The sequence below is a fragment of the Anopheles nili genome, chromosome 3 (assembly GCF_943737925.1).
Source record: "Anopheles nili chromosome 3, idAnoNiliSN_F5_01, whole genome shotgun sequence".
Taxonomy (NCBI): Eukaryota; Metazoa; Arthropoda; class Insecta; order Diptera; family Culicidae; genus Anopheles; species Anopheles nili.
The window spans coordinates 50421508-50446050 of NC_071292.1; the positions used below are offsets into that span (position 1 = coordinate 50421508).

The following is a 24543-nucleotide window of genomic DNA, read 5'->3' on the forward strand; positions in this document are numbered from 1 at the left end:
ACCAACTTTAAATTAGTTCAAGCTGATTCAACAGGCTTTTTTTTGCGTGTTTGCCATCTCCTGGAGGAAGTCACGCGTCCAGTATTTTCCCGCCTGGGAAAGGTTTATTACCCTGTACCCCCTGCTTTTGGGTTGTCCTGTTCCGTGGCTTTCGTTTCGACCCCTAATACCACTGCCCAACCGTTGCAGCATGGACGGAAGTAGGATGCATATGTAAAGGAATGATTTAGCATTAATGTCTGAAGCACAACACGTGGTTATGATCCATGGAAGGTCCATCGTGAGTCTCCCGATCGAGCCTGATCTCGGCGATCGTCATTGTAATAAGTCTATGTGGATGAATGTAATTTAAGCGACTGTGTATGTGAAAGCGTCTCCCCGTGGAGTACGTGTGCTCGAGTTTGATCTACGTTTTATGTCGTTTTTTGTTCTATGTGTGCGACCGTATGAGTAACTACTGGATAAAAATAAAATTATAAATTATTTAATATAAATAACACAAGCAAACCCTGTACCAATCGAAGTCATATCAATTGATTCCCGAATCGAGCATCGAGCGTATCTCTTTACACGCATGTTCTTGATTGGTCCTGGAGACGTGATAACCAATTAGCGATCGAGCTATGAGTGACCTCATCTCGTCCTTGTCTTATTCGCGTGCCACCAGTGGCGGTGTGATTCTTTCTCACGTGGTCTTCTGTTTAGCGCGGCATCTCACTCTGTTCTCCGCGTCAGGCGCAGCACTAACGGTACTATCTCTTTGCAGCATGCGACCAGCTTACTAGCGTTTGTCTGCGGAACTGGTGCCAGGCGCAGCAAATACGGTTACCTCCTCAAAGCATGCGATCCGGGTACTAGTACTCGCTGCGCGGCTGATTTCGAGGCAAATTTCGAGCGCGTCCCGAAAGCGTTTTTAGGAGATTGAAAAATGACGCTCTTGACTGGCGCGTGGTCGCTATGTTTTTTCAATTTATTGTGAACTTTTTAATGGACATATGTTTCATTTTCATTTAATATGCGATGAATTTCAATTGAATCTTTGAATTACTTTATTTGAAAGCTATTTAATTTTTATTTTGATGAGTTTATTGATTAAATACTACTACTTTAACTGAAAATTGATCGCGATTGTATATAGTTTCTTTCATATAATCATCAATCATTAAATTACTTTACTAATGACTACTTGATTTTTATTTTGAATAATTCATGGTTTAAATACTACTACTTTAACTGAAAATTGATCGCCATTGTATATATTTTCTTTCATTTAACCATAAATCATTTAATTACTTAAGTTAATGACTATTTGATTTTCATGTTGATTAATTCATGGATTAAGTACTATTTTACCAAAAAAAAACGATAGCGATTATTCATAATTTCTTGCATTTGATCAACAATCATTTAATTACTTTATTTATTGTCTATTTAATATTCAGTTAGATGAAAGCATCTTAAATCATACCTATTATGTTGTGAATTGAAACATCTACATTGTGGGAAACCATTTGTTCGATTTACAGACCCTTGCGTTCTGCGATTGCAAGTTGCATTTATGATGCACATGCGTGCATCAAATCGAAAGAATTCCAAAACATGACATGACGAAATTTATTTTAGATTTTAACGCTTTACTGTTTATTTATCAAAGCATTTCTTGCCATAGCAAGTTTCCATAGCATTTTCTTTCAAACCAAACAATAAAACGGCGCCGTTTTTAATTTTTTCAATATTTAAACGATATTTTATTATCAATTTTAATCGTTTGCTGCTTTCGCTGCTGGTCTACTCAATTGATCTTGTCCTATTAAAAAGTACATGGGGCTTATTCAATGTATGTAACAGCGGGAGGGAGTAGTGGCGATGGCGAATGAGGCTGGCGGAGGCCGAAAGTGTTATTTTGAGTTTGTTTTTCCTATTGTGCCACTTCCGAAAGAATGGAGTAGAAAAATGGAGTGCTTCATAAAAGTGACGATGACCGCGGGCGAAAGGGTTTTGTTGCGGAAATGCGTGTTCTGGTTGGCCGCCCTTCCTTTGTCACCGCTGCCACCCGCCCCTCCCCTCTCTCTATCCTTACACGCTCCGGGAATTCGATTTTTGATCAAGGCATACGTTTGCGCGACGGCTGGCTTACTTTAAAGTAATAGTGGTTATAATCATAATAATAATAGTAATAATACACAGTTAAATAAAGGACGAAAATATAAAAAAAAATCATTAAATAATAATCAAAATCAGAAAAAAGAGAATAAAATAACCCAAAAATCCTACAGATTCGGCCATTTTTCTTGCTTCACATGCTTTTCTTTACGTCAACATATACGCGCCTAGCCAAACAACGATCCATTTGATTTTTTTTCTAGCGCAACTTTTCTACTCGCGTTTCTTTTGCGTGTATCTCATGCCTTCCATGCGCATCTCAACATTAAATGCGACTGGTGTTTGAAATGAAACAATGGCCGCGATCGGTTAACCATTGAACGATTGAGCTTACTTTTCTCTCTGCTGTCACATTCATTTGCTACATTCTGATTCGATCTCTAAGAGGGTTGAAACACAGATCCGGGACAGTAAGTAACCCTTTAAAAAAAAGCAACACAATAACACTAGCGAACAACCAGAGACAACGTTACATTCGTGATAGTATGATCGAATGAGGCAACCGGACCTTGGATCTCGAAGGGTAAATGTCAAATACTCCTTTGATTCTTCGTAGCCACCGATTGAGGCAATTGGCATCCTCTACCAGACCACCACCCTCGTTCTCTTCACTTCATTCTCACATTCTGCACAACACATGCAAACACATTCATACACACAACACGTACACACGTCCAAACATTCGCATGCACGTGCATTGTTTTCTTCTCCTTTAATGGCTCAACATCCGATGTTTGGTCAGAACCTGTCTATGACTGGAAATGTCCACGTAGCTGGATAGTCCTGCGTTCTGGGAAGGCTCAGTCGAAATTTGAGCCCGAAACCATCCTGTGTATGTGCCGCAAGTTCGACTATCGACCTCCCCAACGTAAATGCACGTGCATTTACCGAATAAAATGCGGCTCCTGCTGGTGTGCCACCACTTGGCGAAATTCTCCTCCCTTTATGCTTTTTTTCTTCCCCGTCTATCTAGATTTGATTGTTATAAAACATGGCACTTTGCTAACGGTACACTGACTACATACGTTTATCATTTTATCGTTGTTGTTCTGCATTGCATTCCCTTCCTGAGGTCTCCGTCCGTCGTATTGCTGCTGATCAGCTTCAGTCGGTCTTACAAAAAAAAACATAAGACGCTTTTCTAGCAGTTGTTGCCCGGGACAGATGCTTCTACGTATTGCCACATTCACATCCGAACAAGAACATGGAGCCTGTATCTCCTCCTTGTCCATATCGCGACCAAACGTTTTATGGTGTGGTTAAGCGATTGTTAAAACAAAACACAAAGACAATTCTTTACAATCGATAACAAAAAGGGTGACGACGGTGTTAACAACAAAAAAGGGCGATTCAATAAAAATCCACCTGCTCCCGGTGGGATACCGTAGAAAACACATTTATGTCCATCGTTTCTTACAAAGTAACAGGAATGTGAACTGATGGGCCCCGATTAAACAAAACTTATTCCAAATTCTCGCACATGTACGCTAGTGCATTGAAGGACATCGTATCTCAATAGGCTTTCTGTAGCAATGATAGAAAGAAAAAGCTAGTACGCGTTTCCCCCAACCTGTTAAATGCGTGCTTTTCCGCCCCGGAAAATTGTCAGATCAAGGTTAACACATCTCGTATCAGTACCTTCTCTCTTATGGTTCGAAAATCAACGTGGCCACAAACACCCACACGCCCCAAGTTTACCCCGTTTGCTAGATCGTCCTTGCAATCGTCCCATCGTTTCTGGTTAACCTACTAATCATTATTATTGCCAGCGATATTCGTTGCGCGCGCTTTCAATGGTTCGCTCAGTAATGGTTGCCGGAATGGTCGAAGAGCTGTTGGTTTTGTGATCGATACTGCTGTTGCTGCTGTTGCTGCTGCTACTGCCTGCCATTGGAAGACGTCTTTCGTCAGTTACTGTTATCCTCACCATCGAGCGATTCATCCTGCACCGATATGGAATCATTCTCACGCTTCGGTGTCAATCGAGTCGAACTCAAACTGCCCATTGCTCCACCTCGTCTGTTAGGAAACGTAACGGAAAAAATGAATCATTATGTTAGTATGTGCTTAATGGGCATAAACAGCTAAAAATAAAAAAGTTTGGATCACAAGCAGTTCTGCTTTCCAAACTCGCTATATATCACTCTTAAACTATAACAACGTCATAAGTCGTGCAACAACGCCACACAATTAACATATTAGTGGGCCACATGGAACATGTTCTCAGCGGTAGTTAGTGCGGAAAATAATAACTGCCATTGGCTATATTAGTTGCTGAATCAATAATTCGATCCCAAAAAAAAACGATGGCTACAAAAAACAACAAATAAAACGACGAGGCATTTTGGTGTATATACTTTGCCCAGAGGAGACAGCATTAAACGTGGTAGCATGCAAAGGAACCGTGCCATGGTGGCGGCTATAAGATGTCTAAAGGTAGTAATAATTCAGTAGAAAATGCTTTCCATCTTGCAGGAAACATGAGCTTAATTCCATGCTATTGAGCTATCTTGGGAGTATAGACAGTAAATGATTAGACTATATCAGGAACAAGGGAATTTAGTTCAACAAAACTGCAACAGAACAACGCACAACAATAAAAACCACGAACGGGTGAAAAGGGGAACAACATTATTAACGTTACCTTACGCATAAATTGCAACAGTCAGTAAACGAGGAAATCTTCCACGTTTATCTTTTGCCTAAGGCGTACACATTTGCCCTCCTTTTTGCGCAATAGCGGTAAAGAATTATGGAACAGAAATTCAAATAATCTTGCTATTGTACTAATGTATTTCACTACTGTACAATAAGCAATAACCCTAACGATCAACGCACTATCGAATCCATACAACACCACGCGCCTGCCAAGCGAATCTCGGTCCTCGAATGCAAACTTATTTACTTTTTAGACTCTTTGTGCACACTATCAGAGCATTTCGTTGGATCATCGACAAGAAAGTAAAGAAAAGAAATCATCAGTGACGGATCATCCTGCAACCCACCGAATAGAAGCCCACCACCCATGCCGACTGGCCAGTACAAAAGACGGAAACCTTCGAAAATCGATTCAGTAAAACCTACCTTAGTTTCGATTTGAGGGCATTTACTTCCCGTGACAACGCTTCATGGCTTTCGAGCATATCCTCGCACTCGCGCTGAGCTTTTCTCTTTAGCGTTTTCTCCTTCTGAACTTCTTCTTCCGCCTCGTCCAGCTTACGCTTCAGTGTCTTCATGCGGTTGTTCGCCTGGAAATCGAGAACATTGCAGCTATAATACAACGCCGGTAAAACTTCAAACTGCCACCATCTTACCATCTCAATTTGCTCCTTATACTGATCAGCGTGTCGTCGTTCGTCCTCGATGTTCATAGTAAGCTCCTTGATGCGCTTTTCGAGCTTACGGTTCGCCTTCTGCACGGCCAACCGCTCCTTCGTTTCGTTTTCGAGCTGCTTCTCAAGGTTGGCGTTCTTCGCCTCGGACGCGGCTGTCGCGGCCTTCAGCTTCGTCCGCAGAGCAGTCTCCTGTTCCGACAACTTAGCCTTCAGCTCTTTGTTCAACCGCTCCAAGCCGCACTTGAGGGCTTCGTTGTTCTGAGCGTTTGACTTTTCCGTTGCCAGCTCGGTCGTCAGCTGCTCGATCGTCAGCTGTGCTTTGCGGTTTCGGTCGACCATGAGTTCGAGGTTTGATTGTTCTTCCTCGAGTTCCTCCTCGAGCGTGGTGATTCGTGCCTCCAGGCGACGCTTTTCGTCGATCATTAGCGAACCCTTGCTGGAGTTGGAGTTGATTTCCTCCAGAAGCTCGTCGCGTTCACCCTCGGCGGCCCGGCGTGCCCGTTCCGAGCTGGAAAGGTCCTCCGAGAGCTGCATCACGTCCGCCTCGAGGGTCTTCACCTTTCGCTCGGCTTCCTTACTAACAGCGGCTAACTCCTCCTTAGCTGCCTTAGCTTCCTCGGCGTCGCGGATGGCGTCCTTGATTTGTGCCTGCAGTTTCTTCGCCTGTTTCAGAGCGTCCTCCTTCACCTTGTTGTTCATCTCGAGCGTCGCCTCCATGTCCTTAATGTCGCCCTCGAGCTTTTTCTTGGCAGCAACGGCAGCCACACGCTGTTTGCGTTCCTCGTCGAGCTCTGCTTCAAGATCCCGCAAAGCCTTTACCAGTCCGCGTCGCTTTTCTTCAGACTGTTCCTCCTTCGCCTGGATGTCACGTTCGAATTGTGCGCGAAGGGCTTGCATGTTCACCTCCAACCGCAACTTCGCATCCTCCGTCAGCTGCAAATCATCTTCCAGTTCTTCGTTTTGTGCTTTAAGTTCCGCTAGCTGACTTTCGAGGGCTCGTTTCGCTTTTTCAAGCTCGTGCACGTTTTTGTCGGCTGTTCCCTGGAATTAATAGTTAACGCAGGAAAAATTGAAACCGTTACTATCACAATTACAAAGGAAAACTCTTTCTCAACTACACTTCTTTATTACCTGTGTATTTGCCAGCTCGTCCAGTTCGTTCTGCAGACCCTTGCGTTTCGTTTCTAGTTCGTCAATCTTCTCGAACGCATCGTCGAGCTCACGGGTCAAAGACAGAACCTTGGTTTCTTTCTCGCGTGCTTCACGCTCGGCAGCATCTCTTTCTTGGGCCACCTGCTCGCTGATAGCTTTCTCCTCGGCCAACACCTTATCGAAGTTCTTTTGTTTCTTCTCCAACTCCAACACCTTGGTGCGCTGCGTCTCCAGCTCGATCGTTGCATCCTCCAGTTCCGATTGGATCTTTTTCTTGCTCTTATCCAAACGGTCATTGGCGGCCTGCAATTCCTGGATCTGGCGCTGCAGAGTTTCAATGTCCTTGTTCATCTTCTTCTTCGATTCCTCTAGCTCCTTGGCCAAGTCTGAATCCTCCTCCGAGCGCTTCTTCATCTCTTGAATGGTAAAGTTAAGCTCAGCCAGCTTTTTCTCATAATTCGTCTTAGCTTCCTCATCTTCTTCCAACTGCTCTTGCAGAGCCTCTTTCTCCGACTCGATCTGGCGAAGTTTGGAGCTTAATGCAAGCTTCTGTCGGGTTTCCTCTTCTAGCAACTGCTGAGCTTCCGTAAGCTGACTCTCCAGATTTCCAGCGCTCTTGATCGCCGCTGACGCCTTCAATTCAGCTTCGTCCAGTTGCTGGGTGATATTGTCGGTTTCTTGTTGCAACTTTGTCACCTTATCCTGAAGCTCAACACGAACGCGTTCCACTTCAGCCAATTTCACCTGATATTGAAAGAATGATACATTAGTAACTGATGATTTACATGATTGTAAAGATTAATTTATACAAAAAAACTAAAACAATATACAATAGGTTCTGGCAACAAGCAGCATTACAAAGAAAGTCTAATTTTGAGGAGTAAGTAGAGATAAGTTCCGAAATAATGAATTATCAATTAGCGATAATCTTGTGCATTTGAACATTTTCACGAGTACTGTGAATAAATTGAAAAATATTCATTTCATGCAACACCATACTTCAAAATACTCAACGTAGTCCTTGCAGATTTTGCACATTTACGTAACCGCAAGAGAAACAATAACAGAAGGCATGCACGAAAAGAATCCGGTCAAAAGTAAGAAACCAAACTTAAATTCATCTTCGTAAATTACAATCTTTTGCTGTAAGTTCTCAAGAAAATTTGTTTCCAGTTCATTCCTACCTGAAGCTCAGCAATCTGTGTCTCTGCCTGTTTACGCCGGCGATCGTTCTCCTGACGGGATTGGTTTACGTTGCGCAACTCGGTGGCTAGGTCAGCATTTTCAGCCTCCAGTGTCTGTTTCCCCTTCTCCAAACCACTCTTGAGCTTTTTCAAATTTTCCAGCTGCTCGTTGATAGACGAGATCTCCTGTGCGTGTTTGTGGCGCATGTCCATCAGAGTCGATTCGTGATTAGCCGATTCATCCTCGAGCGTCTTTTTCAACGTAGCCACTTCCTGCTCGCGCTTTGAACGCAACTCTTGTTGAGCTGCAAAAGCAAGAAAAAAAAATCAAACAATAAAATACCTCTAAATCCTCAACGACCTTGTATGATTTACGCAATAGTTGATAACATACCGGCAGTAGTGTCCAATGAATCCAACAGCTCGTTTTTGAGTGCCTCCAGCTCTTCGTTGAGGTCACGCTTCTGCTTTTCGGCCTTGGAACGAGCCAACTTCTCAGCCTCCAGATCCTCCTGGATTTCGGCCAACTGTGACTCGAGCTCACGTTGTGTCTTCTGAGCCGCCGCCTTGGCCGCCGACTCTTCGTCAATGCGCACCAGAGTTTGGGCGAGTTCTTCTTCGCGCTTCACAAGTTGCTGCTGCATTTCCTCAATCTGCATGCGCCGCTCGTTGATTTGTTCCTTCAAATCGGCCACTTCCGTCTCGACCTTTCGCTTTGAACGGTCGGACTCCTGACGTTGCTGATGGTCCTTTAGCAGACGTTCCTCAAGCTCCGCAATTGTCGATTCGTGCTTCACTTTGAGCTTGGCTAGGTGCTTTGCTTTTTCTTCCTCCTCGGCAAGGGTCTGCGACAGGTCGTTGGCACGTTCCTCAAGCAGCTTTTTCTCTTTGACCAACTTGTGGTTTTGATCATCGATCAGCGCCACATCTTCCTCCATCTTTTTCAGCTTAGCATCCAGCTGTACCTTTTCGAGTTGCAGCTTTTGGCGAGCGGCTTCTTCTTCTTCCAGCTGCTCCTCAAGATCCTGTATGTTGATTTGCAGCTTCTTCTTCTCGCTCGTAAGGGCGTTGACGCGTTCTTCCTCTTCCTCAATACGCGACTCGAGGTCCTGCATCAGTTCCTCTAACTCTTGCTTGCGAGCAACCAGACGAGCTCTGCCTTCCTCTGCCTCGGCGCAAAGCTCAATTTCCGCTTGAAGTTGTTCAGCCAGGTGTGTCTTCTCTTCCATCGCTAGCTGGTACTTCTTCTCGTACTCCTGCGAGTTCCTCGACAAGTTGTCTAGCTTATCGCGAATCTGGCGCAGTTCGTCCTCCTTCTGTACCAACTTTTCCTCCTGCTTTGTCACCTCGAGCAGCGGTTTCACCTTCGTGTACAGACGCCACCACTGCCAGTTGCGGAGTTTCAAGTAGGCAGCACAGTTACGCTGGATGATGCGAATTGCGTTCAATTGCTGCAACCGTTTCTGGTAGTTCCGGCGTGCCAAGAAGCCACGGCAGAACGCCTGGAAGTTTACGATCAGATCCGTGATCTTATAATCGCGCTCCTCCTCTAAATGTGCCAGCACACCCGCACGGAAGAAAATCTTCGACTGACCGATGCGGTACAGGTTGCTGTCAAGCTCGAGAGACTTGATCATCTGTTCGCAAGCCCGCTTGCCATCCATAAAGCCCTTCGGTATGACGTTCGGCGTGAGCAGCTCGTAGCGCTGCCGGAACTCTTGGAATGGAATACGGTTGGGGAAGCCCTGCCGGCAGATACGGATACCTTCGAGCACACCGTTACAGCGCAGTTGGTCCAGTACAAGCGGGGCGTCGATTTTACCGGCACGTTTCTCGTGATTCGGAATGATACAACGCACAAAGTTCGGGTTTGTGTTGCGGAGCGTATCCATCAGCTTGGCCAGCTGCTCCTTGTACAGATGCGATACGGTACGGAACATACCCTTGCGTGTACGAGCCCCGAACTGTGTATCGGTGAGCGCCTGCTGTGCCATTCCTACGATCTCCGCATCCTTCCAGATCTGCACCACGAACGGGTCCTGCGATGCTTGCAGCAGCGACACGACATTTTCGTTCAACGGGTCCATGTTCTTCATCAACCACTTGGTCGCTGAGTAGTCCACCTTGCCGGCATAATGCACAACCGCGAAATCCGCTACACCGCGGAAATCAGTCTTCATAAACTTCGGATGCATCGAGTGAGCAGCGGCAAGCTTTTCCACGAACGACTTGTCCGTCGCCTTCGGGAACCAGCACTCTTCGTCCAGCAGTGCCATGATACCGCCCGGTTTGTCAATCAGGTCAATCGTCGGTTGTAGATCAAGCCCGAAATCGATGAACTTCCACTCGATACCTTCACGCTGGTATTCTTCCTGCTCGAGGATGAACATCGTGTGGTTGAACAGCTGCTGCAGCTTTTCGTTCGTGTAGTTAATGCACAGCTGCTCGAACGAGTTCAGTTCGAAGATCTCAAAACCAGCCATATCAAGGATTCCGATGAACGATGCTCCTTGCCGCTTGGTACGGTCCAGTGAGCGGTTTATCCGGTTCACGAGCCACTTGAACATTTTCTCGTAGCATGCCTTGGCTATCGCCTCGACGGCAAACTCAACCTGCTCCTTCGTTTGCGCCTTGGTGACGAAGTCCCGACCAACCTTGATGCGCGGTGTCAGGAACGCTTTCGTCATGTCGGTCACGCTCAATCCCAGTAGGTGTGCGATCTTTTGCGCGACCGTATTATCCGGCAGCGTAGCTTGGTCCGAATTGCGCTCCTGTTTGAACTTCATCGAGCCGAACAGCAGCACCGCACTGACGATGCGGAAGATGGAGTTGAAGTCGTCCGACGTCATTCCCATGATGTTCATGCTTTTTACAGTGGCCTGAAACTCAGCATAATCATCCACCCCTGGCACTGGCAGTCCGCCATTCGACAGGAACGGGTAAGTCTTCACGTCGTCGAGTATGAAGCGTTCGCGCTGTTCGGGCGACGCGCCGGCCAACAGCTGGTAGAAGATGTGGAATGTACGCTCATCCTTTGCTTGACGAATGGCACGAGACTTCTCCAGCAGATACGTTTCGATGTTGGCCCCGGAGATGTAACCGGATGCATCAAAGTTTATTCGGATGAATTTACCCTAAAAAATGAATAGATGCGAATAGAACATTAGGATACGGAGCAGCAGACAATCATTGAGTTGACTTGAAACACAATACTTACGAAACGGGACGAATTATCGTTTTTCACCGTCTTCGCGTTTCCGAACGCTTCCAGAATGGGATTTGCCTGAAGAAGTTGCTGCTCCAGCTCACCCTATTTGGTCCATATTTGTAGAAGTTGCCGAGCGAATTGATCAAACAGGAAAAAATTAAGATAAAATAGATGAAAATTTAGCTCTAGTGTATTATTTAAGAAATTTACTACTTTTACAGAGTTGACAATAACCATTCACACACCATTCAGCTATAAATATCATTCCCTGGTATAAAATAGATTAACGTATAGACTACAACTGATGAAAGTTCTGGGGTGTTTTTTTATGAATAATACACGTTATGCGTTATTTTTAATACTTAATAATTAGAACATTTTGCAAGCCTTCTTCCTTACGGATAGTTCTCTTAACCAACATGTCCCCGGGAAATAGAAAATTAGAAATACGAAGAAGAATATTTTTTACATAAAATCCGTAGCAATCTGTTCAAAATAATAATAAGAGCCTTTGAAAAAGCGCATTATAGTACAATTTTTCAAAATATTTCTCTAAATTTTAATCGTCTACTCAATATGTTCGTGAACGATGTTAGATAGATTCGATTTTTTAACACTTTTCACTTGAAGATGGATTACTTGATCCGTAATATTTGAAATTTCCCTCGAAAAAAACACAGATTGCAATCGAAAAGTATAGATGAAAGAAACAGGCTAAATAATCAAATGAAGTGAACGAATACAGTCAAATGTGATACAAATTGAAATGAATGACCTAACGAGTAAAACAAGCAGTGATGTTTTAACGTAAGACATCATAGCGCCGTCCATTACATAACGAAGAGGGCTTTTTCATAAGAAATAAGAATAAAACCACAATGCTACACTCATAAGCAAAACCATACTGGTACAATATAAATTTAGATAACATTAATCTAGAAACAATAGAAGATAAATGAGAGAAACAGCGAATATATTACACATGAAAAAAAAAACATCCTAAGCACACCTATTTACCACGAACATAATGAATTCTAAATCATAACCTAAAATGAAATAAGGCAGAAGTGTACGTGAAAAAAGTACGAAGAAGTGCAAATTAGAGTGCAAAAGATCATTACAATCATTACAACAAACATAACCGTATCGGAAACATTTTCTATACTTTACCGATAAACTTGTATGATGACCACCCTTTTTTGTGCGTTTGATTTTAATTGATTTGATTTTATTATTAGCCCCCGGAAGCATATTGCATTGGAGGACGTGCGGACGAAGAGGGCGGTAGCGAATTTAGCAGTTGTATTCGCCAGTGTTATAAGGATAATAAATGTGACCATAAAGGATTCCAACAAAGCATTGAATAGCACGAGTTAATAGCGTTGCGTTCGCGCACCATGGACGATCATCAGAGAGCACACGTTGGAAAGCGCAATTGTATATGGTATGGTGGTGTTCAATATTGGTAGTCACATTTTGTTTGAAAAGCGTAAGCAATTACAAGATACACGAGGTGGTGGGTTCAAAAAACATAAACGTGACAAAATAAATTTCGAAGATTGTTTGCAATGATGATTTTTGGCAGTTGTTGAAATGGTGATCAATGTGATGGGTTGGAAATATTTTATACGATTTGGTGTTGATTTCAAAGGATGTGGATGTGGCGTGTTCGATTTGGAAAAGAGAAAGAGAAAAAACAATGATATATTATCGGCTATATTTTTCGAATGATCAAACAAAAACTTAAATCAAATGAAATCAACAACTCAGGGGTTTTTAATGGATAATTTTTTAATAAATATCACATGATTAAGGAAACCAAAACAAAAAGAAACAAAATACTTACGATGATGAGTGCAGGCGTCGGTGTCTATTGATTGCAGGAAATAAGATCAGCAAAATTGAACAAAGTGACGACAATTTCATTCGCACAATATATTCGAGCATTTTGTACGGTTATAAGTTAATAAGGCCATATTGTTGGAGCGTTTAAAAAATTAGCAAAAACATAGCATAACGATTATCCATTGGATGATGAGCGCACGTTCGTGATACAATTACGATTACATGGTGTGTGGAAAAAAGAAATGAAAATAAAAAAATATTAGCTAAATATTCTTAAAAAACAAGCTTAACAGATCAGATTCATGTTGTGGTGAACAATAAATTTACTCTATCCATTAGAGTAATGATTGCAAAAAAAGTAGAGGCTTGAGTTAAAATAAACTAATAAGTCGATGCTTTGAGTAATATGGAATATGTACTTCGTATAGTACTTTTCAAAAGAAGATATATTGGGAACAATGCACTCTCCGAATGCAATTTTATGTCGAATTCATAAAATTATTCGTTTTTGTACGTCGATGTTGATAGACTCGGCACACGTGTGGCCTAAATTTGACGGTCAACAACATCAACTCACCCTTGGTTGCTTTTCCTCCGAGAGGTCAAATAAGCAATCACGAGCTAAAGAGAAAACAATAATCGCCAGCTTCAAACAAAGGAATACTGTGACAAAGAGCGCTGAGGATATTAATAAAAGTGCAACAGCTGACTGGAATTCGCCGTGCATTGGGATAAATCGTTTCGTAAATGAAGGAGCTGTTCCACGAAAAAAAGGTCCTAAAATGGCAACAAGGACCTACATCCAAATTGACCTAGTTTATTATTCTGCTGCTGCTGTTTGAGGGTGCGAAGTGGGAAAAGATATGCTGTATTTACAGCCTCTCCTTACACGTGCACTACCCTGTGTTTTGGGGAAGAGGTTGTGACTTTCGATACTTTATCAACCCCATTGTCCTGTCTCACTTGCTCACTTTCGTCATCGGGAGCTCCCGCCGGAGACCTTCCTCTCCATCTGGTGATTCCTTTCCCCCCCATGTCTCACTCATTCAGAGTTCATGCAACCGGTTTTTGTTTATATAATTCGCACCATATTGGGCGTCAATAGAATGGATTTCCAGCCCGGGCGCGGAAGAGAGCTGGCTGTTCACTTCGCAGCTACTCTTTTCCGTTGCTAGATCACTTTTACTACCGAAGCTCACCATCCCCATCGTAGTCACACTCAAAACCAAGCCTTTTATAGAATCCTGCACGACACCGATTGAACGCCAAGATCATTGGACGGTCGAGCGAGAGGTGAAGAGCGATTTTTGCGGTTTTATCATCACCTTCAAGCCTTCATGTTTCTGTGTTTTTTTTTTGCTTCTCTCATACAACAAGCTTTGCAACTTTACATCAGAGCTCAGCTGTAGCATGGTTTTCATGGGAAGCGCCTTTTTTTGTAACATTTGATCGGTGTGCCTGCTGTCGTCATTCATCAGCGTTCGATCACCGATTAGCGATCGCTGCTGACAGCGACTTTGAGCAGTCAATCGTCAATAGGTTGAGCTTTTTTTATCGCATTATTTTTTGTCACACATTTAAAATAAAGCGTGGCAGAAGCTTACTTCAACAAGACAAGCAAATTCGAGCCTCAAGAAAGAGCGCGAACTTGGAGAGTTTTCGTCTTGTAGATTTCACGCGCCCTTACAGGCTCTGTTGCTGAAGGTCCTCGAAAATGGTGCTCCAAAAATGATGACTCTACTCGAACGGTTTTACCCACTGCTATAAAAGGAGTCCCTCCTCTGTCTGATCGCTGGGAAAAGGCGACTAATGAATTGCTCATTGCCCGCCGCATATCGTCGCAATGAACATGTTGATCGTAACGATTACAATTTCAGGCCTGTTTCTCCATCTTTAGTCGGCGGTCCCGCAGACCAACAGGCAGACCAACCAAAAGAAAACCGCAGATCCGCGAATCGATCCGTCGTGTGTTCGACACAACGCGCGCTCTGGGCCGCGGCGGCTGTCGTCAATTATATTTTCATATTGTCGTGTCCCCAATTCATTCGCCTGAGCCTTATGGACGACGGCATCGTGTGTTCGACTGTGGCTCTTGCAGGGGGTGGTGTCGGACCATTGCATCCAAATATGGTCTTTTCGAGCATGCAAAGGCTCTGGTAGGCGCCCTTTTCGAAGCCGTCTGAGAGATCGCGATAAACGGGGAACACCGCCAGAAGATGTTTGTTGGGGAAGAGGGGGGGGGGAAGGTGGGGGAAGAGAGGACAGAATGGATCCATCACGCCAGGCGGGGAGTGGAATCGTGTGGTGCAACCAATGTCGAATAATCGTGGATAAATTTATGTTTCAATCTGCTGAGTTGCGCTCCCCAAAAAGGACATTTTTCCTTTTCGTACACCCATCCAAATGAAATTACACAATTTGATGCCGGTTTTAGGACACACGAGACACACGCACATGCTCACGGATAGATTGCCAAAATTGGTAAATAAAAACCAATCCCCATAGATTCGGATTGCCACATTTGGAATGCTCTCTATTTGGGCGTACATTTTGACTGCAAAAAAAAATGTGATCAACGTGTATGAATATCACTTTATGGGTAGTGGAAAACATCCTACCATTTGCCTGAATTTATTTAAAAATGAAATAATAAAACATAAAAAAATCACTAACATAATTCAGACCATTTATCACAAGCTATAAAATAGCTAATGTTGAACTCTAGTTACAATAGAATATTCACTGAAGGCAATTTAACATGCATTTTGTGCTTACTTGAAAGCACAGCAAGACAACGAGTTCATGAAATTGATCACACTGTCTCAAAGGGCACCCACGTTCACGGTTTTCACCAGACCTGAGGAAGAAAAATCTACGATCGCGTGTGTCGCGTGATGAATCTATTGTACCACCCCATGTGTTCTGGTTAAGTCTCACTGGCGCGCGAATGAGATTAACTTGGTTAACATTATCTCACAGTGCTGAGCCTATTTTGCAGTGTATAATGGTAATTTCGCTCCCTGAACACGCACGCGAACCTGAGGCCAGGAATGGCGAGCACTAAATTGCTCACTTCCATTAGAGTGCGTTAATTAATTATTTATTTCCTCACCTACGTCCCTTCAAGCGAGTTGACGCAAATTAAAGCAGGAAGAACAAGAGAAATGTGACAAATGCAGATCAGTAATCGACGTCAAGGGAAACCCACAAAGTAAGAAACAATCTGTGGCTGTTCCATTACACAGTTGATAATTCGAATCTCAATTTCAGCCACCGAAAAGTCACACTACAAGAGCGAAAATGTCCAGCTCTTATTACTCCATTTCACCTACCAAACAAGCAAGCAGAGCGATATTTACAATTGACAACTTTCCTTATTTGGAAAATGCAAATAAGAGTGCTTGCGTTTTTTTTTCGAGTACACCGCAGGCAGATTACAGGGGAGTGGAATGCAGTCGACGACTATGAAATTCAACCATAAATGGGCATCAAATTGATGCCGTTGCAGTTCTCCATTTTTACCTTACATTAAGGGGGAAAAAAAGGTGCAGTCTCGCGCTGACGTGCTCGTTTTTCTGGGGGTCCCCGGGACTGAACAGCGTGTCCGCTGCAGTTCGGTGGTTTATGGACATTCCATTTATGCCATCCAGAAGATCTGTGACCACATATGGTTTGGCTTGACCCACATATTAATCGTTCAAAGTAGTGTAGCGCTACAACTGAACATCTGGTTGTTTTTTGGCCGATTTGCTCATCAAAATCCAGGCAATTTGTCACGTTGAAAGCAAAATAAATGACTGATCAGAAGTGCACGAGCGCACTACACCTACCGCAACAGATCCCTTCGGCTTGGATGCAGCGACGTATGCTAAATACTGGATAACTTTCTTTGTGTTCTCGGTTTTGCCCGCACCGGACTCGCCAGTACACAGAATGGACTGATCCTCTCGATCTGCAACAAAACAAAATGTAAAAAAAGTGAATTATACACATCGGTAACACGTAGATCTGGGAATAAGATAGCACACTAGACAACCATTTAGCGAAACAAACGGACAATCACGCTCCGTTTACTGGTACGCGCAGAAGGACTGATGAATGTTTATTTACCCTTGTGACTTGAACCTTCTGGTCGTTTGTCTGCATCTCTCTCTCTTGACATGTTTGTTTATGACATTCCTCAACTGCCTTTGGAGGTAGATGCAAACAGCGTTAGTGATATATGCAAACTGTCTTTTACCCACCACTGGCAATGCTATTCCTATCATCTGTGGTTGTTCAAATATGTCGTTGAATCTATATCTACTAGGTGTGTTTCCCATAGAAGTGTTCTCAGTTTGCTAAGAGTATGTGTACTAATTTACAATCTCTCCATAATCTAATTAAGTAATCAATAAACAGTGTTGGCCACTTTTGGTTTCGTGAAGGCTCTCTCGATCAACCAGACACATACCTTGGCAAGAAGTTATTCCAAAGTTACGTCAGCAATCGAACACACTGTGGCATATATGCGTTTTTTTTTTGCTCTGCAGAAATAGTCACTAATAAACTTGTTGACGTCTCGGATAGGTGATGGAAAGAGTTTAGACAAGAACTAAACAAAAAAAAATGTTCACACGAACCACATGTTACACGAAACGATATATCAATGCTCAAATGAGGCGCTTGGCATGGTCTACGTAGATTGTTGGCAGGATTTCACGTCTAGCTTGACGAAACCATAAATGGTCATCTTCGTTTCTTTTTTTTGCCCGCGCTCAGTTTCCTATGACCTCATTAAGTCATTTGGGTAGTGAAGCAAGCAAAAAAAAACAAGAAAACTATCTGCTGATCGAACGTGTTGAGCCACAGCAATGTGCATAACATATGCTACTGTACAAATTGAAGGTACACACGTTACTCAGACGATCTTGAGAAAACTAACGCCATTTAAATAAATGCAAATTGATAATTTTAGTTGCATTTTTTAAATATTCACACACCTGTTGTATATGCGGGCGCAAGTCTAACTTTAGCTTGCTCATCATATGTTTTACTACTTCGTGTGTTACGTGCAGGTTAACAAATTGTACGTCAAAATATTCTCAAAATTCCGATCGGTTTTTGACATTTTGAAGCTTTACATCGAAGGGAGAAATTCATAAGTCCGCAGCGTCTATTTCTGATCACATAGATTAAAATTAAATTTCAGAGTGCACAAGATTAGAGGGACAATATCCTTGTATATCGTCTTATACCTTAAACCCCTAAGTGAGAAAGTGCACTTAATTAGAACACCACGCAAAAGTAGCGCAAACATCAGCAGGTTCTTTTACGACACGAAGAGGCCCCTCCAGTTGGCAATGAGGAAGAAAGCATGGGAATAAATAGTGCAACGTGTAGCAAACGTTACACGTTCCATGGCCACGGCAAACTGTTGGCATACGGTAATAATTATTGCGTTAGACGGCAGCAGAGGTGAACTGATATTTCTACGATGAGTCAGCTTATCGAGAGTTGCATTGGTAGCACGTTTGGGCACGTCTGGAATGCACGGTTTTTGCTGCACAGTTTAGGTACTGCTGTATTTTGTTTTTATTTTTCAAAACATATACTGCCTTTCGAAGAGGCAATAAACAAATGAACAACGTGGTTTTGCTACTGGAAAGGGAGCAGCGAATGAGAATTAGGCCCATATGTGAGGGCTGGCAGTTAATATTCAGTTGTTCGATACTAAATAACGGTCAATGAGGTTCATCATATTTACTAACCAAAAGAGAAATGTTTTATGTGCAATTTATTTTACCACAAAAAAAAATCCATATCAAAGATTACTTATGAAATCGAAAGGATACATTCACTTTTTCCCTTTTCTTTATAAATATTTGCTGTCGTCGAAAAAAAAAATCCGACATAAGGATGCTCATAAATCGAGGCATCGCTTTGACTAAAAATGGCAACTGTGTCCGAAAGAATCAACAAAGCTTAAAAAGGAATATTTACCGACCATCATCCGGTGAGCCACCCTGTCGAATGTTCAAAAGTCCTTGAAAAAAATATATTTTGCGAAACCGTTGCATTTGCATTTACCGCGTACGAATGCACGGTAAAGCACAAATTTAATCTTCCCTTCGTGCATGGACATGACAACCAAACGGAATGATATTCATCCGAAACAGGTTCCATTTGGATGTTGTGATTGTCTTAACCCTTGGTGTCTTGTGAAATCTCGCATTTAAGGGCATAAATTCAAACCGTGCAATAAATGAAACTTCATCCCAAAATGAAACACAAGACCCATGATGTAATTAGTGCTCGATGCCAAATGAAAGCAAGACATCCGTAGACGGTGGATTTTTTTTGTGTGCAATAAACGAGAATAGTGGATAAAGCTAATGGACTTGATTTTACAGCACTGAGGCCGTCGTAGGCGATCGATAATATGTGCGCCTAACGGTCGATGATCCATGTAACGATGAAGTAACACCAATGGTTGGGGCGATGAGCGTACCCTATCCAAGATGGAAGTAATTAAGAAAATTCACATTTTAATTGACCCGCGCGCGTCCATTACAGATCATAGAGCAAATCGTGTCACGGTCTTTAGCTCACCAAGTGCAATAATCTAAGATAGGATCTACTCAAACAAGCCTAAAATATCATGATCCTACCGCATTCTTTAAAGATTCATGATACAAACAACAAATTTAATTCGCTGCTTATCTTAACACTACTTTGAAATCGAATGTGAAATGACTTAATTAGCAGAACGGTCCTTCTTTAGCATTAATGCAATAATTAGCGTAACCTACCTTGCAGCATTGATCTATAAGCGGTGTCTGTAATGGCAAAGACGTGTGGTGGCACTTCGTGCCGTTTGATGCCTTTGTATTTTTCCATGATCTTCTCGGTATAGATAGGCAGCTTCTTGTACGGGTTCACCACCACGCAGAACAGACCCGAGTATGTCTGAAAGGAACAAAGAAACAATAATAAAATATGTATTCTCATATTTCGCATTGTATATGATATTTAGCTTTATTCAACAAATTGTCATTCCCATCTAATTCCTTAAATAAAACGAAATTTCAAATGTCTCACTGAGAAAACTCTACATCAAATACTACCCCCCTGTCACCGAACCGACTTTCCGTAATACATTTTCTTATGTCACCTCTAAATTAATGGCGAGAAAACGGCATATTCTGCATGTCAAAACAATGTCGTGAAATTTTTCACGAGGAAAGTGAATGATTCATAGCGCATGAACACCAAAATAAAATGTGTAAATTTGAATATTATCAACACTTCATTATAGATTTTATCACTTCATCATACCCTTCTTTACCCTTAGACATTTCAGTTATTTATAAATTTAACAATACATAACACGGTTTAAGCTAAAATAAAGTATGAAATAGAATAAAGAATCTTTAAGCAACTTATTTCATACAGCTGAAATTAATCAAACAAGTTAATTATGGCTCATTTGTGATTTATTATTTCATGTAGAATTCATCCATTACAGATGTCTATGAATAGATTTAGATGCGCAATTTTAAATGCACAGTTCACACAGATGCAAACCAATTAATGATACCTTTCTAATAATACACCCCAGGCAGATAGCTCATGAATGTTTAAAACAACTTTTCACAACCGTTAGATTTTTTGAATTTGTTTATTTTTTATACAATTTCTGTAAATAATTCCTCAAAATGAGTTGTTTAAAAATTGCAAAAATGCAATAAAAAGATAGACCACAATTGCTTATCAAGTGAATCATAACTTCATTTGATTCAATGCCGCCTTTCGCCATAATATTGTAAATCATTTCATCGCTGAACCCGGCTGCTTATCACCATAGGAAAATCTTATCAGGATCTGTTTGTCTAATTAGAGACCGGCAGCAATCTTAAGTTTAGCAAACAATCTTCCGATTGATTGCCAATTTGCTGTCAACAGTCAGTTTTGCAGATTAGTTTTTGCGCTATCAATACGCTCGCTGTCTGACATCCTATTGTACTCCATATGTCTTTAACTCGTCAACGTTACTTTCCATTCCTACCTCTCACGGCTCGAATTTTGTCCACAAAAAAAAATTCAGTTGTCATTGTAGGTTTGCAATTATGTAAATTAATTCCTATATAAAAAACTAAAGTAAGCAAACAGAAGCTACTGAAAATAGGCTCCTTTCTTAAGCGAGTTCAATTTAACCCCTCTACCCTGATGTGGGTGACGATTTTTCTAAATCAAGTTTACCTTCTGTTTTGCCTGTGTTCTCCTCTAAAAAAGATCTGCTCGAGAGGAGTACGATCATGCGTTGGGAACACGTTTTCATTAGATCTTATTAGAGAGGTTAAATTGGTCAATAAAAACTTCTCCGTCGGAAGGGATCATTACATCATGGGCGCATTGCCTCGTTTGTTTCAGGTTCCATCCTAGGTCGATGAAACAAAAGAGCACGATCGATCGAGAACTTATTCCAAATGCCTTATGATCGTTGAACTTCACCATAGATATTGTCGTACGATTATTGCTATGCGGTGAGACCGGATGAAAACAATTCTCCAAACACGCATACTAACATGCTATTCTTTGCGTGCCCGGTTTGACAAGAGCTGTTGTCCGGTGAAGATGATCATCGATCGTACATCGGACCAACAGGAACGATCAATGAACGAATGCAGAAATTCCTGCGTTAGTTTCAACCATTCTTCGCCTTGTTTATATCATCAGAACTTTGTGCAGGAATTTCACGTCCAACTGCTGTCCAAGTCTGCGAGAGCGCGCTAGTCTTTGTTGAATTTCGGAAACCCCCCCAATACATCCGCAATGACAGTCCCGAAAGTAGATCTTGAACCTGTTTCACAGTTACCGAGGTCCAGCGAGGTGAAGGTTGGAGGGAACGCATTCCAAAAATGATCGTCCCTTGCCAGAATGCGAGCCTACGATGGTCATATGCCGGAGGTTTCCTGCAAACCGTACCAAACTGCGACCGCGAATCCAAAAATGGAAAGTCTCCAGGTGTTGGTAAAGCAAAGATTTCGCGGCTTAATCACGGATCCCGCAAGAACTGATTTATTTTTTTTTTGTGTGTGAATCGCCGAAAGATCACGAAAGCTTTCACACACCGGTGTGTAGGTGTGTCGGTTGTTCAACTCAGCTTCGTAACAGAGCGCACACCAATACCAGCGCGAAGAAAAACCGGCCCAGCAAGTTGACACCATTGATGAGCCAGAAAACCTTTCCGTCGTCGTTTTTTTTTGGTGGTTCCTCGAGGTACTCAACATCTTCCACAAGGTTTTCGTGGTTTTTGCGGCACTGCCTTTTAACCACATCTTCCACCTGGCTCCCACCCGGGTAATATGCGTGAGAGTTCCAGAGACAAAACCCAACCGTCAATGGAGGGAGGGAGAATGAAATATCCCAAAAATGAAAAACCACTCGTCCCCGCTCATGGGCCAAAGCTGGAGCCACGGATCGTTGGGAAATTATTACGCAGCACATTAGAAGCAGCTTCAACGGTGGGCTTTGCTTCTCCTATTCCGCTATTTCTGCTTTTCTTTTCTCGCGAGTTCCGTCTTCGTTTCGATCATCCACCGCGCCAAGGGAGTACCAAGAAGGCACGTACGTATTCAAGGTCACCGTTTGTCCGGTCCACGACTCAAAGAAACTCCTTGCGGGTCTCAGACAGTGGGCTCAGAAACACTGACACTGACGTCGTTAGAGAATGATGGAGCTTCCCCTAGCACACAGACTCTTCTCTTACTTGCTGATGACAAATTTCTCAACCTACTTGTGGCGAATAGGCGATTCCTTTTTGTGAACCTACATATGAAGCTTTAATCGCAAACCAAACACCTTCGATATATGGCATCCGCGCTGCCAGTTTCGGGCGTTGGGAGACAGGATGTAAGTTCAAGAACGTGACAGGAATTCGCTAATGTCAAACCAAACGTCAAGTCGAAGAAAAAGAACAATAAGCAGATCGAGAATGTTGGGTTGGTGATCGCTGGTAATAAAAAAAATACAATCCAAGGAATGTGGCTTTCCTTGCTTGGCACGCGCGCTTGTCCGAGGATCGTAACTCATCCTATTGAGTATCTTCAACTCGATAGTACGTTGTCCTTGTGTAGTATTTTCTAATCAAATGGAAGATAACTAGCCGGGATGAGAATCGGGGTAGTGCATGATTTGTCTGAAGCAATAACACTACTTCATCGTCATTTCGCGCCGGCGATCGCGAACGAAAGCTCATGCAAATGCTAATGGCGGCCTTTCGATGAGTCACCCAACCAAAGGACGGAGGAACGCGGAGTCACCATCGTTGTCTCCGCGTCCCGTTGACCAAGCCAGTTGTCAAGCGTTGGACCCGGACTGAGTGGAGAAAAAAAACAGAGCCCACCAGTGGCTCCATGTGTATGTGTGTGACGGAACGTCAAAAAACGCCATCGGGACAGCCTGATTTTAACAGGTTCATCATCATAGCCTCGGTTTTAAATAAAGAGACCCCCGTCGGTTGATTCAAGAGCAGCGGTTGTGGAAGAACAAACACACACACACACATACATACATATACCGCGCGGCGTGGTAATGTACACAATGTGAATAATTATAAAACTTGCCGGGCAGCGTCACGGCCAATTACAAACCGCACAAAAAACCCCGCACAATTCCGTCGACTCGACCTACACAAACCCCCCCCCCTCCCTTTTCCACCCTTTTGGTGTGTCCTCCGTCCCCACGTGGTCTTCCGTTAAACCAACAAACGGGATGTCGGCAAAACAAAGGCTTACTCTCGGGGCAAAACGCTTGTATGGATGAGATGAGACAAGGCAGCAGCGGTCTGCGCCATGATAGATTTTCCGGCGTCGGCGTACGGGGCGCGAGTGACGTAATCTGCGCGCGACGTGACGAAAGCTCTCCACCGAGCGTTGGAGCAGATTAGTTTAAACAATAATGTTGTATCGGGTCGGATTTACCGCAAAGAAGTCAAGCAACAGCAAGAAAAAAACGTGCCCGTTTCATGTTCCGATTGGTTGATAGAAGGAGCGCGTAGGTTCCTATTTTTTTCGAACCCTGTTTCCGATGGAACGATTGTTTGTTGCTTTGTTATTTGTTCTACACCTTCCCCTCGAGAGCGGGTTTTCAAATAACACAATTTCATAACGCACGCAAAGGACCACTCCTCTTCTTAAAGGTCTGAGTGTGCATCATTTTCTCGCGAATTACAGTAACATATTTCAACATTGCTCACATCGCGCATGTGGCACAGATGATATCAAGGAACGCGATAGTGACACATCAGCGGATGCGCGTACACAAACGTACGCACACACACTCGCGTCGATATGATCATTCGCTACATGACAGTCTGAAGAAACTCTCGGTGGTGGATATAATTCAATGAATCAATGATACAATTCCACGCTTTGATTGCTTCGCACCAATGTGGAGCGAGCCGCAATTGAACCGAAGCGAGACGTAGGAGCTAACGGCGCGCAATCGCAAATAAAGATATTACATGGAGGCGCCCAACCCGTCACAACTCGATACGTACTCCTTCTCCTCCTCTTGTTCTTCTTTTTGTATACAGAGCTGCAAGAAAATGGCAAGTACCCATATCGATATCAATTACTTGTAGCTGCAACAGGGAGACACAAACAAACGTCAG

At 42.9% G+C, this 24543-nt stretch overlaps 1 protein-coding gene across 3 annotated transcripts in view; it reads right to left on the minus strand.

The window, feature by feature from the left end:
• Window positions 1-1727: 1727 nt before the first annotated feature.
• LOC128725153 (myosin heavy chain, non-muscle) overlaps window positions 1728-24543 on the minus strand; it is a 35364-nt gene continuing 12548 nt past the window's right edge. Inside the window, exons 3-13 of one of the 3 annotated variants that reach the window (XM_053818875.1) lie at window positions 19679-19835; window positions 16721-16839; window positions 12889-12912; window positions 12213-12236; window positions 11052-11144; window positions 8229-10968; window positions 7835-8139; window positions 6630-7394; window positions 5478-6539; window positions 5248-5411; window positions 1728-4182 (exon numbers count right to left, since the gene is read on the minus strand). In XM_053818875.1, the coding sequence (XP_053674850.1) occupies window positions 4071-4182; window positions 5248-5411; window positions 5478-6539; window positions 6630-7394; window positions 7835-8139; window positions 8229-10968; window positions 11052-11144; window positions 12213-12236; window positions 12889-12912; window positions 16721-16839; window positions 19679-19835 (5565 nt within the window). In that variant the 3' untranslated portion in view covers window positions 1728-4070. Of the gene's footprint in view, window positions 4183-5247; window positions 5412-5477; window positions 6540-6629; window positions 7395-7834; window positions 8140-8228; window positions 10969-11051; window positions 11145-12212; window positions 12237-12888; window positions 12913-16717; window positions 16840-19678; window positions 19836-24543 lie in introns of all 3 variants that reach the window. The other 2 variants (XM_053818874.1, XM_053818877.1) reach the window with 2 other exon arrangements.